At 34.3% G+C, this 13,831-nt stretch overlaps 1 protein-coding gene across 2 annotated transcripts in view; it reads right to left on the minus strand.

Annotated features, from left to right (window-relative positions):
* Positions 1 to 215: 215 nt before the first annotated feature.
* SHOC2 (SHOC2 leucine rich repeat scaffold protein) overlaps positions 216 to 13,831 on the minus strand; it is a 91,799-nt gene continuing 78,183 nt past the window's right edge. For both annotated transcript variants that reach the window (XM_026494097.4, XM_026494096.4), the window contains exons 5-9: positions 10,535 to 10,723; positions 6,700 to 6,822; positions 4,486 to 4,623; positions 4,043 to 4,160; positions 216 to 2,453 (exon numbers count right to left, since the gene is read on the minus strand). In XM_026494097.4, the coding sequence (XP_026349882.1) occupies positions 2,245 to 2,453; positions 4,043 to 4,160; positions 4,486 to 4,623; positions 6,700 to 6,822; positions 10,535 to 10,723 (777 nt within the window). In that variant the 3' untranslated portion in view covers positions 216 to 2,244. The remainder of the gene's footprint in view (positions 2,454 to 4,042; positions 4,161 to 4,485; positions 4,624 to 6,699; positions 6,823 to 10,534; positions 10,724 to 13,831) is intronic.

Raw genomic sequence — 13,831 nt, forward strand, 5'->3', positions numbered from 1 at the left:
TAGAGTCCATTTTAGTTTCTTGTTAGAAGTAATGAAATTCATGGGCTCTTACAAGGTGGCAGCCATAAAAAGGACATATATTTTGTAGGTGTTAAAAAAATTTTATAGTCCTCAGCTATGTATGGTTTGCCTGTAACATTACTTGTACATGTAAGAGTGTGATCCTTCTGCATTTCTGTTGTAGACTAACATAAATGAAGGTAGGGGAACCAAAATGTTTCAAAAACCAAATCTATTTTCATTTTTAAGAAACAATAACATTTTTTCTCAAAAAAAAATTAGGTTACTGCCTTGAAAGTTCAAGTTCCATCACTTCTATATATACACACATGTGGATATGGTATTTTTAAAAAAACCACACATACACATAGGTATATAGAGCTGTAATAAACAAATTCCTTTTATAAACAAAATTTTAACTGAAAAGCCACAGTAGATGGAAAAAAAGAAGAAAGGATATTACTTGGTAAAATCCAGTGACATCTACAATAGTTTTACAGCACATTTAAGCATTCTAGGGTTTTATATCTTCACCTGCCTTCCATTTCTTACTTGCTCCTTAAAAAATTGCCAATTATGAATATAGATTCGACCTCAAACTTAGTCCTGATTGTGAGTGCCAGAAAAAGCAAAACACTCTAAATTTCTATTTTAATAGAGCTTCAATTCAAAAATGGTTTATTTAAAACACAATGCCCATCTAAATGGGGGGGGGGGGGGAGAAAACCAAGCAGCAATACTTAATTATACATAATATTCATGATATGGTAAGTGTTTTTTAGGATGATATCTAGAATGCACTTGCTCTGTCTCCTCAATAATTAAATTGACTCAGAATGACACCACCAAAAGTAAGATTACTCTCTGAGGGGCACACACTTACTGCTAGCCTTCAAAGCAGTAAAGCAAAAGAAAACATATCAAATAGCACATGCACATCTTACAGAATTTCCACTGAACTATCAATGGCTTCTATACAATGTGCCTCTTTTCCATAATTGTATTAACAGCTACCAAGAAAGGAAAGATGAGATTAAAATCAATGGTACTGAACTGAATTGTTTGAAGCCAGTGCCCCACATGTGGGGAAAGTGCATTTAGTTCAGCAGCAATATAGCACAGTGTGAAGATATTGTGCTTAGACGCAGATATTCCAGAACTGAAAGATGTACAAGGCAAGTCAAGATATAAAACCATAGTACACTGTTAAATAACCTTGAAACATACATATATTGCAGTGTTCAAAGGAAAACATTCATTTCATTGTACAAGGCTAGGGAGAAATCCTTAAAGTTACCTATTGTAGTTTATGATATAATAAATACATATCTATATAGCATTGTATATACATATATAGAATGTGTGTGTTTATGTGTATATCTTTTTTTTTTTTGCCAAATTATTTTTAGTTTTTGTCATTCTGCAACTTTCAGGAGTGAAAACTCTTCCATACTACAAGTTTCTGTTCCCCCAAACTTAAGAAAAGGTATTTATACTAGAAAAGGTCTCAATACCCTCCCCCCAACCTAAAGACTCACTTCAGATATTTTGCTTTACAATTGATCAGAGAAACACAATTAAAAGAATTCTAGACTTTCTGACTGTATCTTTTCACTTGCCAGTTGTTTCAACAAGCAAATATCTTTTAATATTTAAACCAGCTGATGCAAATTCTTTAGCAGAGGATATAAAGTAGATTTCACTGATTAAAACAGAGCAAATCAAACCCCCCCCAAAAAAATCCAGTGATTTACTCTGACTGTAAACAATATATAAAATTTAAATCTCAAATTTCAAAATAAGTTAAAGAAAAATTCTACCTTTAGGGCCTATAATACTACAATGATCTGACAATTGGTAAGGGGAAAATGTATATAAAAAGTTGCAACAAAACTGTCCATTATTTTTGCTAAGAGAAAGTATATCTAACTATACTACCTCTGGCCCTTAAATTTAATAACTTCATAATTTGTTGGCAAATGTTTTTAGCAAACTGGCATATCATATTACACAACAGAAAAACATCCATCAAGTTCAGCAAAGAAAACTTATATAATAAGCCTTTTGTACAGAATTAAAAAAAAAAATCTAAATGGCTATGATTCCTCTATTAGCAGAAACACATAATGCAGTCTTTATAAATCTGCCAAATATATCAATATCTACATAAATAGATACAGATATAGATATGAAACATTAATGGCAGTCTATTTTTGAACAGTGTGTGGGACCAGCAGATTTGTATCAGACCATGGCACGATATGGACCCTGCATCTTTAGGAACTGAATGATAAAAGAAGGACCCCCAGCAACAATCTGAGGTGGAAGGTGACTGAGTGGACAGTTCTCAATACTCATGATTGAAAGCTTGCTGCAAAGAGCCAGCTCAAAGGGAAGGCTATGTAGATTGGGGTTGTCATTCAAATACAGTTCTTCTAGGTTCTCCAGTGTACCTGTTTAAGAAAAAAAAAAAAAATCAAATCAATTACTATTTTTAAAAAAAATTAGTTACTGTTATAGAAGTTCGATTGGGCATGATGCTACCCTTGGCATCATATATACTGAATACACCTTTCCTCTTACTCTCTTCTCTTAGTTTTAAAACTCTACAACCATGGATCTTCAACCTTACTGAATAAGTGGGGCTGATCTAAAGAATAAAGAACTCTGATGTCCACATCATGCTCCATACCAATTAAATCGGAATTTCTTCCTTTATGGGCAGTTTTCAAGTTTGGAAAGTATTTTTTTAAATGCACATGCTACATCTCCAAAGATTCTGTTTGGAACAGCTTGGCATTGGTATGTATTCTTTTTGAAACTCCAGAGGTAAGTTTATTGTAAATCTGTGCCTATAATCTTTTTATTGTTATAAACAATGTGATTATCTCTTTTATTAAATAAATTTTTCATGTGGAAAGGTTTTTGTTACTTGATATTAAGTATTTCACTAAGAGAATTATCACATACTTGGCAATAAGCCAAAAATCAACTTATGTAATAATCTTAAAAAGAATGATCTAAAACTGTCTCAGGATATTCACACTTTCTAGGCAAATGTCTCCTGCAATCACATGAGGCCAGATGAATAAACATACTGGAAATGAAGCTGCCTCCCATGTTTTGTAATTTTTGAACTTCAAAATTTAATATTTGATATTGGTATGCAGAAGACTAATGAAAATAATGGCTACTAGGTAATCGATGTTTACATTTAAGATTTTAACTATGAGAAGAAGTTACTATTATTATCCTTACTTTACACAAGTAGAAAACTTGAAGCTTAGGGAGTTTCCATACCTTATCCAAAGCCATAAAGCCAATAAGCAGCATGGCCAGATTTTGAATTATCTATTTTACCCCAAAACCATTTTTTAAAATTAAAGTATAATTTATATTGTAACTCCAAACCCATTCTTAACCACTAATCTAAAGGGCTTCTGAAACAGCATGGTATAGATGGAAGAACATAATACATGGAATTACTAATTTAGAACTACAATGTGATCTCAGTTGATCAATTCTCTTTGTAAAATGGGGTTACAACTTGTACTGCCTAAAATTCAAGGTAGTCATGTTGATTATATGAAATAACAGGTATGAAAATACTTAGAAAATTTCAAAGTACTGTCAAATATTAATTTAATCAGATATTAAAATTAATCCTAAAACCTCTGAGGAAATGTTCTTTGGGCATAAGACATTACTAGTTTAATTCAAGCTTGTGTAGTTTTTAAATGGAAGAAATATAAAATAACTCTGCTAAAATAAGGTTAAATGTATTGGAAATAGAAGTAGGCTAAAATATTCTCAAATGCAGTATTAACTCTGTAACACCCCATGAGGAAACCTAACCAAAACCAACCATCCAACCAGCAACTACTTGGTGCTCTACTTAGAAAAAAAAAAGAGAACGCACGAGAGACTCCTGACTCTGAGGTAACATCAGGTGACAAAAACAGATTTGTCCTCTTTATCTGAAATACTGCTTGAACAAACAAGAGCAAATTAGTACAGAGTCAAGCATCCAAATGGTTCATACCAATTTCTTCAGGAAGATGAGTGAGTAGGTTCTCTCCAAGGCCTAGATGTGTGAGATTGGTAAGGTGACCAATGCCTCTGGGAAGGGTGGTCAACTGGTTGTTTGTCAAGACTAATTTCTAAAAGATTAACAAAATAAAAGATAGTTACACATATATTTCCTACTACTGATATACGTTTAAAATAATACATCTACTAAATTAATAAGATAAATAGGTAAATCAGATTAGGTAAATCACTCAATAAATTTTACTTTCAAAGTATATCATTTGTTAGCAAGTGAAAAGCAGAGAGGTTACATAAACATAAAACTCAGCCCTGATGCTATAATAAAAAATCTCTAATTAAAGAATTAGATCAAATTCTTAAGAAAAATGTACAGTTTGGAATGTACCCCCAAAACTTTAGTCATACAACTATAAAATCACCAGGATAATGTTTTACCTGTAAATCCTTAAGATAAGCAATTTCATTTGGCAAGGATTCCAATTTGTTCTCCTCTAGATCCAATTCTCTCAACTTCCTAAGGTTTCCAAGACCATGGGGAAGCTTCTTTAGAAGATTGTTTGATAATATTAGAACCTAAGAGAAATTATTGATAGTGTTTGGTAACTCATGAAATGGAATTATATACCACCATTGTGTGGCTTAAAATTTATTAAACTGCTAATTTTCTAAAGAGTGAATATTAAGAGTAATGCTCACTCACATAACATAAAACATTTAACTTGATATTCTTTAAAAAATCACCATAGTTATTGGAAATAAAAGAGATTTAAGTCAAAACTAATGAAAGCAAAAGTTTAATTTTACCTATATTACAAAAAAATGTAAAATTAACTACTTGCACTAAAATTCACATAGTTAATGGTGTTTTGATACTGAGTGGTTACAAATGTGTATCTGATAGGAAACCACTTATGTATTCAAAACCCCTTACAAACCATCATTTTTAGGGAGGTAATAACTTCTAAACTGCCTATTTGAATACACTACAGTTATTACTTATGGTATATTTATTACAACGCAAGCCATCCTCTAATATACCGAACAGGGACTAAGAAAGATAGTCCCTGTTCCCAGAGAAATTACAGTGGTGGTGGCGGCAGCAGCGGCAGCGGCGGGGAGCATAGGGAGACAATACTGGGTATGGGGATGGTGCAAAGAGCACTGAATGGAAAAGACCTACATAAGGTTCTGGTTAATGTTTTATGCCCACTTTTTCCCCACAGTCATACCACCTATAGTAAAATAAATATATGTAATAAGACCAAAAAAACAATAGTTGTTATTTACTGAGTTTACTACTTGCAAGGCACTAAATGCATTGTGTGCATTATCACATTTAATCCTAACTCCAACCTTATCCCAATACTATCATCTTCATTTTACAGCTGAGGAAACTGAAGCTTGGTCAAGTTAAATCTATAAACACAGATAAAAGTGGAACTGTACCCAGATCTTGCTTCAAAATTCATGCTTTTAACCATTCCATCATATTATTTTACCTTACTAAATAAAATAATTTTAAAAAAAGAAATTAGATTTTTTAAAAACATGGATACAGAGGAAACTTTTAAATATATATATATTTACTATTAGTAAGCTTTCTCATCAAAAGGATGAAAATTCTAAGGACTCAGAAGCAGGAGAATTCATCCTTGACTAAGGAGGGGACAATAAGACAGATCTTTATGGAAAATAATTTTTTTTTGTAAAGATTTTACTTATTTATTTGACAGAGACAGCCAGCCAGCGAGAGAGGGAAACACAAGCAGGGGGAGTGGGAGAGGAAGAAGCAGGCTCCTAGTGGAGAAGCCTCATGTGGGGCTCGATCCCAGAATGCTGGGATCACGCCCTGAGCCGAAGGCAGACGCTTAACAACTGCGCCACCCAGGCACCCCGGAAAATAATTTTAAAAAGAAAAAAAAGGGATGTGAAGAGGGTACTCTAGATACTGAGAATAATAAGACTAAATGTACAGGGGCGCCTGGATGGCTCAGTCGGTTGAGCATCTTTTTGGCTCAGGTCACGATCCCGGGTCCTGGGATTGAGCCCTCCATCTGGCTCCCTGCTCAGCAGGAAGCCTCATTCTCCCTCTCCCTCAGCCTACTGCTCCCCCTGCTTGTGCTCCCTTCTCCCTCTGTCAAATAAATAGAATCTTAAAACAAAAGAGTAAATGTATACAGAGCTAGAAACATGCACAAATTTCCAACAAAGAAAATAATCTAATTATTAAATAAGAGAGTACATGGGTAATTAGGATGTAAAAGTGGGCCAGAATCGTAGGAAAGGTTCTCAATGCCAGTCTGAGGACTCCATAATCATTTTGGTAAACATCAGTGAAGGATTCTTAAATAGAGTTAAGGGAAAAACTATGTCCTAAAAGATGCTAAATTTTAGAGCCCTTTCTTTCAAAGACACTTTATAGCACTCAAATCTACCAACTTTTAGTGGGCAAGAGTAATTCAGAAGCACTGAGCCCAGATTAAGTTAATACCTCATCATCCTAATACGGTTATATGTCTAAGAGAGCTTTAACATTTCTAATTATGATCGTCCCCCAACAGAAATTGCTTATTTTAACTGGAAACTTTATAAGCAAGATAACTGCAGAAGGGTCTAAGGAGTTCTAAATAAATGCTCTTTTATACTCACCTCAAGAGAAACAAGACCAGACACATCCTCAGGAATCTTTGTGAGCTGATTAGTGGCTAAATTCAATTCTACCATACTGGTCCAAGTTCCAAAATCCAAGGGAAGTGATGTCAACTGATTGTCCTGGAAAAGACAAAAAGAAGTAACCACAGTAGAACCACAAAAACAAAGCTCCATACACACACACACACACACACACACACACACACACCTCCCTGTGGAAAGAAAATTCTTAATTAAACATAAAACCTTAGTCCCCTTTTTGATATCCAAATAAAGAAAAAAACTAAAAAGCAACAAAAAATCTAAGCCTCTAAACTACTTAAACCTTTTTTATTTTGAGGTTAAACTGGAAGTTTGTTCCCTTTGTGATTATCTGTATTGGATATGGAAAAATACACTATATAGACCAACACTTGAGATTTCAAAGGTCCCAGTGAAAAATGGGTTTTCCCCATTTCACGATAATATACAGAAATCACGGAATAAACGGTGGATGATCATGAGTGCAAGGGAAGAAGAAACACTGAAGTACAGCCCATGAGGAAACCAGGATCAGCATTTCCTGAGATGCTGAGCAATAAAGAAGGACAGGAGAAAGTCTTAAGAAGATATCAAATTAAGTCATTAAAACACAATTGATAGTATCCACAATTTTACTTTAAAAATCCATAAGAGATGGCAAAAATAAATTTCTCATTGAATAATAAAAACAGATGATGAAATAGTGTGATCCGAATTTTGTTTAAAAATTAGATATAGCTACATGCAGAAAAAAATTATGAAATATATGCCGGTGATTCACTATTTTTCCTCCTGCTACTTCAAATCTACATATAAATAATTTTCATCAATAACAACTCTTACCACACTGTATTTGTTGGGGCTATTTGTATCAAGAGAGGACCAGCAGTACCCCTGATGTATGCCAATGTGTTAAGTGTGATGCCACCTCTCAAGTGGGTAGGGTTATTTTAAATTTTCTGCAATATACATGGATTACTTGTCTCATTTTACACAAAATTATCAGTAAGAGAAATTCTAAGTAGCAAACATCCATTTGAAAACCAAGTTTTTCTGGGGCGCCTGGGTGGCACAGCGGTTGGGCGTCTGCCTTCGGCTCAGGGCGTGATCCCGGCATTATGGGATCGAGCCCCACATCAGGCTCCTCTGCTATGAGCCTGCTTCTTCCTCTCCCACTCCCCCTGCTTGTGTTTGCTCTCTCGCTGGCTGTCTCTATCTCTGTCAAATAAATAAATAAAATCTTTAAAAAAAAAAAAAAAAAAAAGAAAACCAAGTTTTTCTTTTATCATAGTATTTACATTTATTACCTATTCATTATAACATTTAAGCTTATTAACTACTGATAATTAGCATAAAAAGGAATTTCATTTAAAAAAAATTACTACTGGTGCTTATGAGGAGGAAAATATCAGCTTTCACTTTGACTTTTTTCAAGAAAAAATTTTATTAAACATCTGTCATGCTATTGCAGAAAAATTAAGGCAAAGCTCTAGGCAAACTTTTCTTATTTCACCAAAAACAAGCCTTTCCATGCTAACGTTACAGAAACATCCTATCCATAAAAATGCACCACCAAATGCAAAAACTAATGAACACCTGGACTGCTGTGTTCTAAGCCTCTTATTATAAGCAGAACATTCAGAATTAATATCATTACCACTGCTATATCTCATATAACTGAAATGATGAACAATAAATTTTATACCTGTTTAAGATTACAAGATTATCTTGAATTCCCACTAGTTCACTTATTATATACCTCTAAAAAATTATCATAAAAGATACATATATTTATGAACAAGTATAGATAGAATCAATGAATTCTACATTTGGACTATAGTTTAAAGAACCACATTATGTTGAAATAGTTCATCAAAGATAAAAGGCTGTAGTATAATACAATAGAAAGAACACTTACACCTGGAAGCAGGAAATCTAGGTCCTCTGGATTCCTACACCTCAGCCATAAATTAGCTATATGGCCAATTTACTTTTCACCTCTGGACCTAAAGTTTGTTCACTATAAATAAAATCACTGGAAAAAGTCAGGTTTCATTTCTTTCCTCCTTTTTTCCTTATTACAAATGTGAAACTCATTCACTGTAGAGAATATAGATATGCAAAAAGAAACTAAAGATCATCCATCAGAAGAAAATATTTGCAAATTATATATCTGATAAGGGGTTAATATCCAAAATATACGAAGAACTCAACAGCAAAAGAACAATCCAATTAAAAAATAGGCAGAGGATATGAATAGACATTTTCCCAAAGATTACATACAGATGGCCAACAAGTACATGAAAAGATGCTCAACATCACTAATCATCCGGGAAATGAATATCAAAACCACAATGAGATATCACCTCACATCTGTCAGAATGGCTGTTATCAAAAAGACAAGAAATAACAAGTGCTGGTAAAGATATTTAAAAAGGGGGGGGAATCTTTGTGCACTGATGGTGGGAATGCAAATGAGTGCACCCACTGTAGAAAACAGTATGGAGGTTCCTCAAAATATTAAAAATAGAACTACCATACAATTCAGCAATCCCACTTCTTGGTATTTATCTGAAGAAAATGAAAACATGAACTCAAAAACATATATGCACCCCCACGTTCATTGCAGCATTATTTAAAATAGCCAAGATATGGAAGCAACCTAAGCGTTCACAGATAAATGAAGAGATGAAGAAATTGCAGTGTACACACACACACACACACACACACACACACACACACACACAGCAACAGTATTCAGCCATAAAAAAGAATGAAATCTTGTTTGTGACAACATGAATGGACCTTGAGAGCAGTATGCTCAGTGAAATAAGTCAAATGGAGAAAGACAAATGCCATATGATCTCACTTACATATGGAATCAAAACAAAACACCAAGCTCAAAGATAAAAAGAAAAAGAAAAGATTGATGGTTGCCAGAGGTAAAGGTTAGGAGGTGGCAAATTGGGTAAAGGGAGTCAAAAGGTATAAACTTCCTACTTATTAAATAAGTCATGGGGATGTAAGATACAGCAATTATAGTTAATGATACTGTATTACATATCTGAAAGTTGTTAGGAGAGTAAATCTTAAGTTCTCATCACAAGAAAAAATATTGTGTAACTATGTATGGTGATGGACATAACTAGACTTAGTGTGGTGATCATTTCCCAATATACAAATATTGAATCATTATGTTGTACAACTGAAACTAATACAATCTTATGTCAACTATTCCTCAATAAAAAAGATCATCCATAAAATTATGATATTCAAAGATAAACATATTTTAAAAAATTCTGGCTATATATAAGTATACATATAAATCTATAGATACTTAATATATAATTAAGCACATTAAGAACAGTTAAAAACTGTGTGGAAAGACAGTCTTGCATGCTTTAACTTTTTTCTACTTAACTGAGAATGCTTCAACTGGTATTAATATTCTTCTAAACTTGAGTATTATTTTTAATGACTTCACAGTATTCCATTGAAGATACACTACTTTTAAAAAATGAAATCTTTATTAGGTTGGTACCAATTAAATAGAAAGTTCTATAATAAATATCCCTACAACTATGCTTTCATGGACATTCATGATTATTTCTTTAGGATAAAGTGCTAAGAGTATGCACGGTTCTAAGATATTTGTTATCTAAAACAAATTGCCCTGAAATATCATCATCAGTTTAGACCCCATCAGCAAGTAACAAGTAACTGTTTTCCACACTAATAGAGAAAACACAAATGCTAGTATAAGTTCTAATAATAGTAGCTTTTCTCCCCCTCAAAACAAACAGAGGCTTACCTTCATATTCAGCTTACTTAATACTTTTGCTCTGGAGAAAATTCCAAATGGGATTTTATTGATTCGATTGTGTTCCATGTTGAGGGAATAGATGGTGGAAAACTGAGATGGACCGCCTACTGGATATAACTGGAAGCAATTTCTAGCTAAGGTCAAACTATTCAGTTTCACAAGACTTGATAACAGACTCTGTAAACAAATAAAATAAACATATGAATTAGAACTGTAACAAGAGGGGAGCCTGGGTGGCACAGCAGTTAAGCATCTGCCTTGGCTCAGGGCGTGATTCCAGCGTTATGGGATCGAGCCCCACATCAGGCTCCTCTGCTATGAGCCTGCTTCTTCCTCTCCCACTCCCCCTGCTTGTGTTCCCTCTCTTGCTGGCTGTCTCTATCTCTGTCAAATAAATAATAAAAAATAAAATCTTTAAAAAAAAAAAAAAAGAACTATAACAAGATTACTCCACAGAATACAGAGAAGCAGTCACAAAGGCCTTAAAGGGCCTTCAGGTAAGAAGTGACAGACTGGTTGGGCCAGCTCTGCGATGCCTCACAGAGAGGGACAGTCACTACTCAGCTCTAGCTAACTGTTGCTTTATAGGAATGTGCAGCCAATAGAGTTAGATTTCCAGATTTTACAAGAAACAGAATACACATACTTACATAAAATCTAATTTTTATTCCTTGGCGTTAGCTTATTTAGAATACTCTATAAATAAGGGGCACCTGGCTCAGTCTTGATTTTGTGTCCAACCCTTGATTTTGGCTCAGGTCATGATTTCGGGATCATGAGATGGAGCCACGTTGGCTGTGGAGCCTGGTTGGGCTTCTCTCTCTCCCTATGCCCCTACCCACACTCCCTCTCTCTCAGGCACGCTCACTCTAAAAAACAAAACAAAACACCAAAAAATCACTCTATAAAGAAAAGTATGTCTGAGGGTAAGAGATATCTCATGAGTGGCCAGTTTGAGAACCTTAGAGAGGGGAATCTTTGGCATCACACGGTCCTGAGTCTGAGTCCTGGCTCTGCCACTTGCTATGTGACCAATCCTATTCAGGTCCGAGTTAATTATCCTCTAAATTATTATTAACATCATACCTGACTCAGAGTAAGCTGTTTTTCAGAAATTTAATGGCTCCTTTAAAGAATATTAAATTCAGATGATAACACTTCCTGATATTATATAATATTGTTTTTCCATATGGTAAAATTGCAGAGGGAAATACGCATCTATCAAACAAGTATTTACTGCACATAATAGCCCCATATCCCCTTACTTCAGCCTCCCACCACATTACCACAGTGCTAGGCGTTTAGGCATTATAAAAGAAATTCTGCCATTAAAATGACTAAGCCCTATTTAGAGAAATGAAGCACACAGATGGGAAAAAGAAAACAATACAAAACTGTATATAATCAATACTAAATTATATGTAATATGCTCTTGCTATTCAAAGTCTGGTTGAAGGAAGAGCAACATTAGCTTGTTAGAAACGTAGACTTTTAGGTCCTACTCCTACAGAATCGGTATGAATCTTAACAAGATTCCCAAGTGGTTTGTATGCTCATTAATGTTTGAGAAACACTGATACAGACTATAAAATAATTCTGAGCCCTGGCTCTATCTTTCAGTGGCTTGTGACTTTGGGCAAATTATTTCTCCAAACCTTATTTTATTCATTTGTAAAATGATGATGCCTTACTTTGTAAACTGTAGTGAAGACATTTTAAAGAGATAAAATATGTAAATAGCTTTACAACCTCTAGCATATAATAAATGCTTAAATTTTAAGTCCCTTCTCTTTAAATTTAAAGAAAAGAAGAAATACTGGAATAACTGGAAAAGCAGGAAGGAGACTGACAGTGAGGTAGATTCTGAAGGATGAAAAAAATTTAAATACTCAGAGAAGTAGAAGAAACATTTTGGATTGAAGTAAAGGCCCAAACAGGGAGGAAACAAGCTGTATGAGGTATGTATGTGTGTATATTTGAAATAATGTTCAAATATCAGCTGTATACCAGGAGGAAACTGAAGACTTAGTACTTGAGATGTCAGTTGATTTTAAGACCAGCTGAAAGAATGAAATAACTATGTAACTGAAGGTATAATTATATGGTGAACTGAAACTTGTTCTTTATGCTGAACGTTAAGAAGCTTTCAACATTTGTCTACTGATGTACACAGATAAAAGGAAGAGCTCAGGTAAGAGTGGTGAGAACACTTTGCATGGCAGTCAATTCAGGAAAAATGCTTACATCCTACTTTACTGAAAGTACATGAAGTTTTGAGTCTCATGGCAAAAATGTTACTTTTATTATTCTTACAGCTGACTAACTTTACTGATGTTCTTCTTTGAAAAAACCTGAAGATACCTGAAAAGGGGCAACAAGAAGGCAACTCTCCAACCTTTCATTCTTAGGGCATATAATGAAGCTATGCAGTTGCTTATCGACACCTTAAAGTCGGATGTATCTGGATCCCCATCTTAGGTCTTCCACTTACCAGTCAGTTATGTGACCTTTGGTGAATTAGACAATCAATATATTTCTCAGAATACTCCCAGAAAAATATTTAAGGCACAAATTGGCCAAAAACGTAACTTCTCTTAAGTCTTATTACCCTTCCTATTGGATAATATCCTAATAATTAGTATAATGGTAGCGAAGATTTAAATGGGATAATCCATGTAAAGTTCCTAGCCTTACACCTTGAGCATATGTGCTTGAATTTATTAAATTCCTTTTCCTTATGTGTTTGTCTACATTAAAACTAGTCCAATTTCAGATAGTCATCAAATGGAAAAGTATATAGTCATTTTGCCAGCTGATTTCAGCAGTAACCCCAACTGAAAACCACTTTCCTGACTGTGCATATCTAACTCAGCTTCAATGTCTAGTAAGTGCTGTCTACTGGATTTTATTGTTTTCCTTATTGTGCTTATTATAAATGCAGATAATTACATATTTGCATTAGGAATATGCTGCTTCCAAAGCACACAGACTTCTTTTAAATAAGACTTAATCCTTTCCCAGATTTGGACAGGGCCAATCAAGGGCTTCCACCATAGCTTCTCTACCTGAAAATAGGCCAGGTTAAATACATGCACATGGGCGCACACATACATACATATACACATACACTGCTTCCACAGCCAGATTAAAGAGAGCAGTCTTCTTTATTTTCTTTTATCAAAAATAAATCTTGACTAATTCCAGTCACAAAATATTATATGTGAAACTAATTAGCACAATGTCTGTATCCTAAGAGGTACCCAATAATTATTAGTTTCCCTTCAC

The sequence above is a fragment of the Ursus arctos genome, unplaced genomic scaffold (genome assembly GCF_023065955.2).
Source record: "Ursus arctos isolate Adak ecotype North America unplaced genomic scaffold, UrsArc2.0 scaffold_7, whole genome shotgun sequence".
NCBI classification, from domain to species: domain Eukaryota; kingdom Metazoa; phylum Chordata; class Mammalia; order Carnivora; family Ursidae; genus Ursus; species Ursus arctos.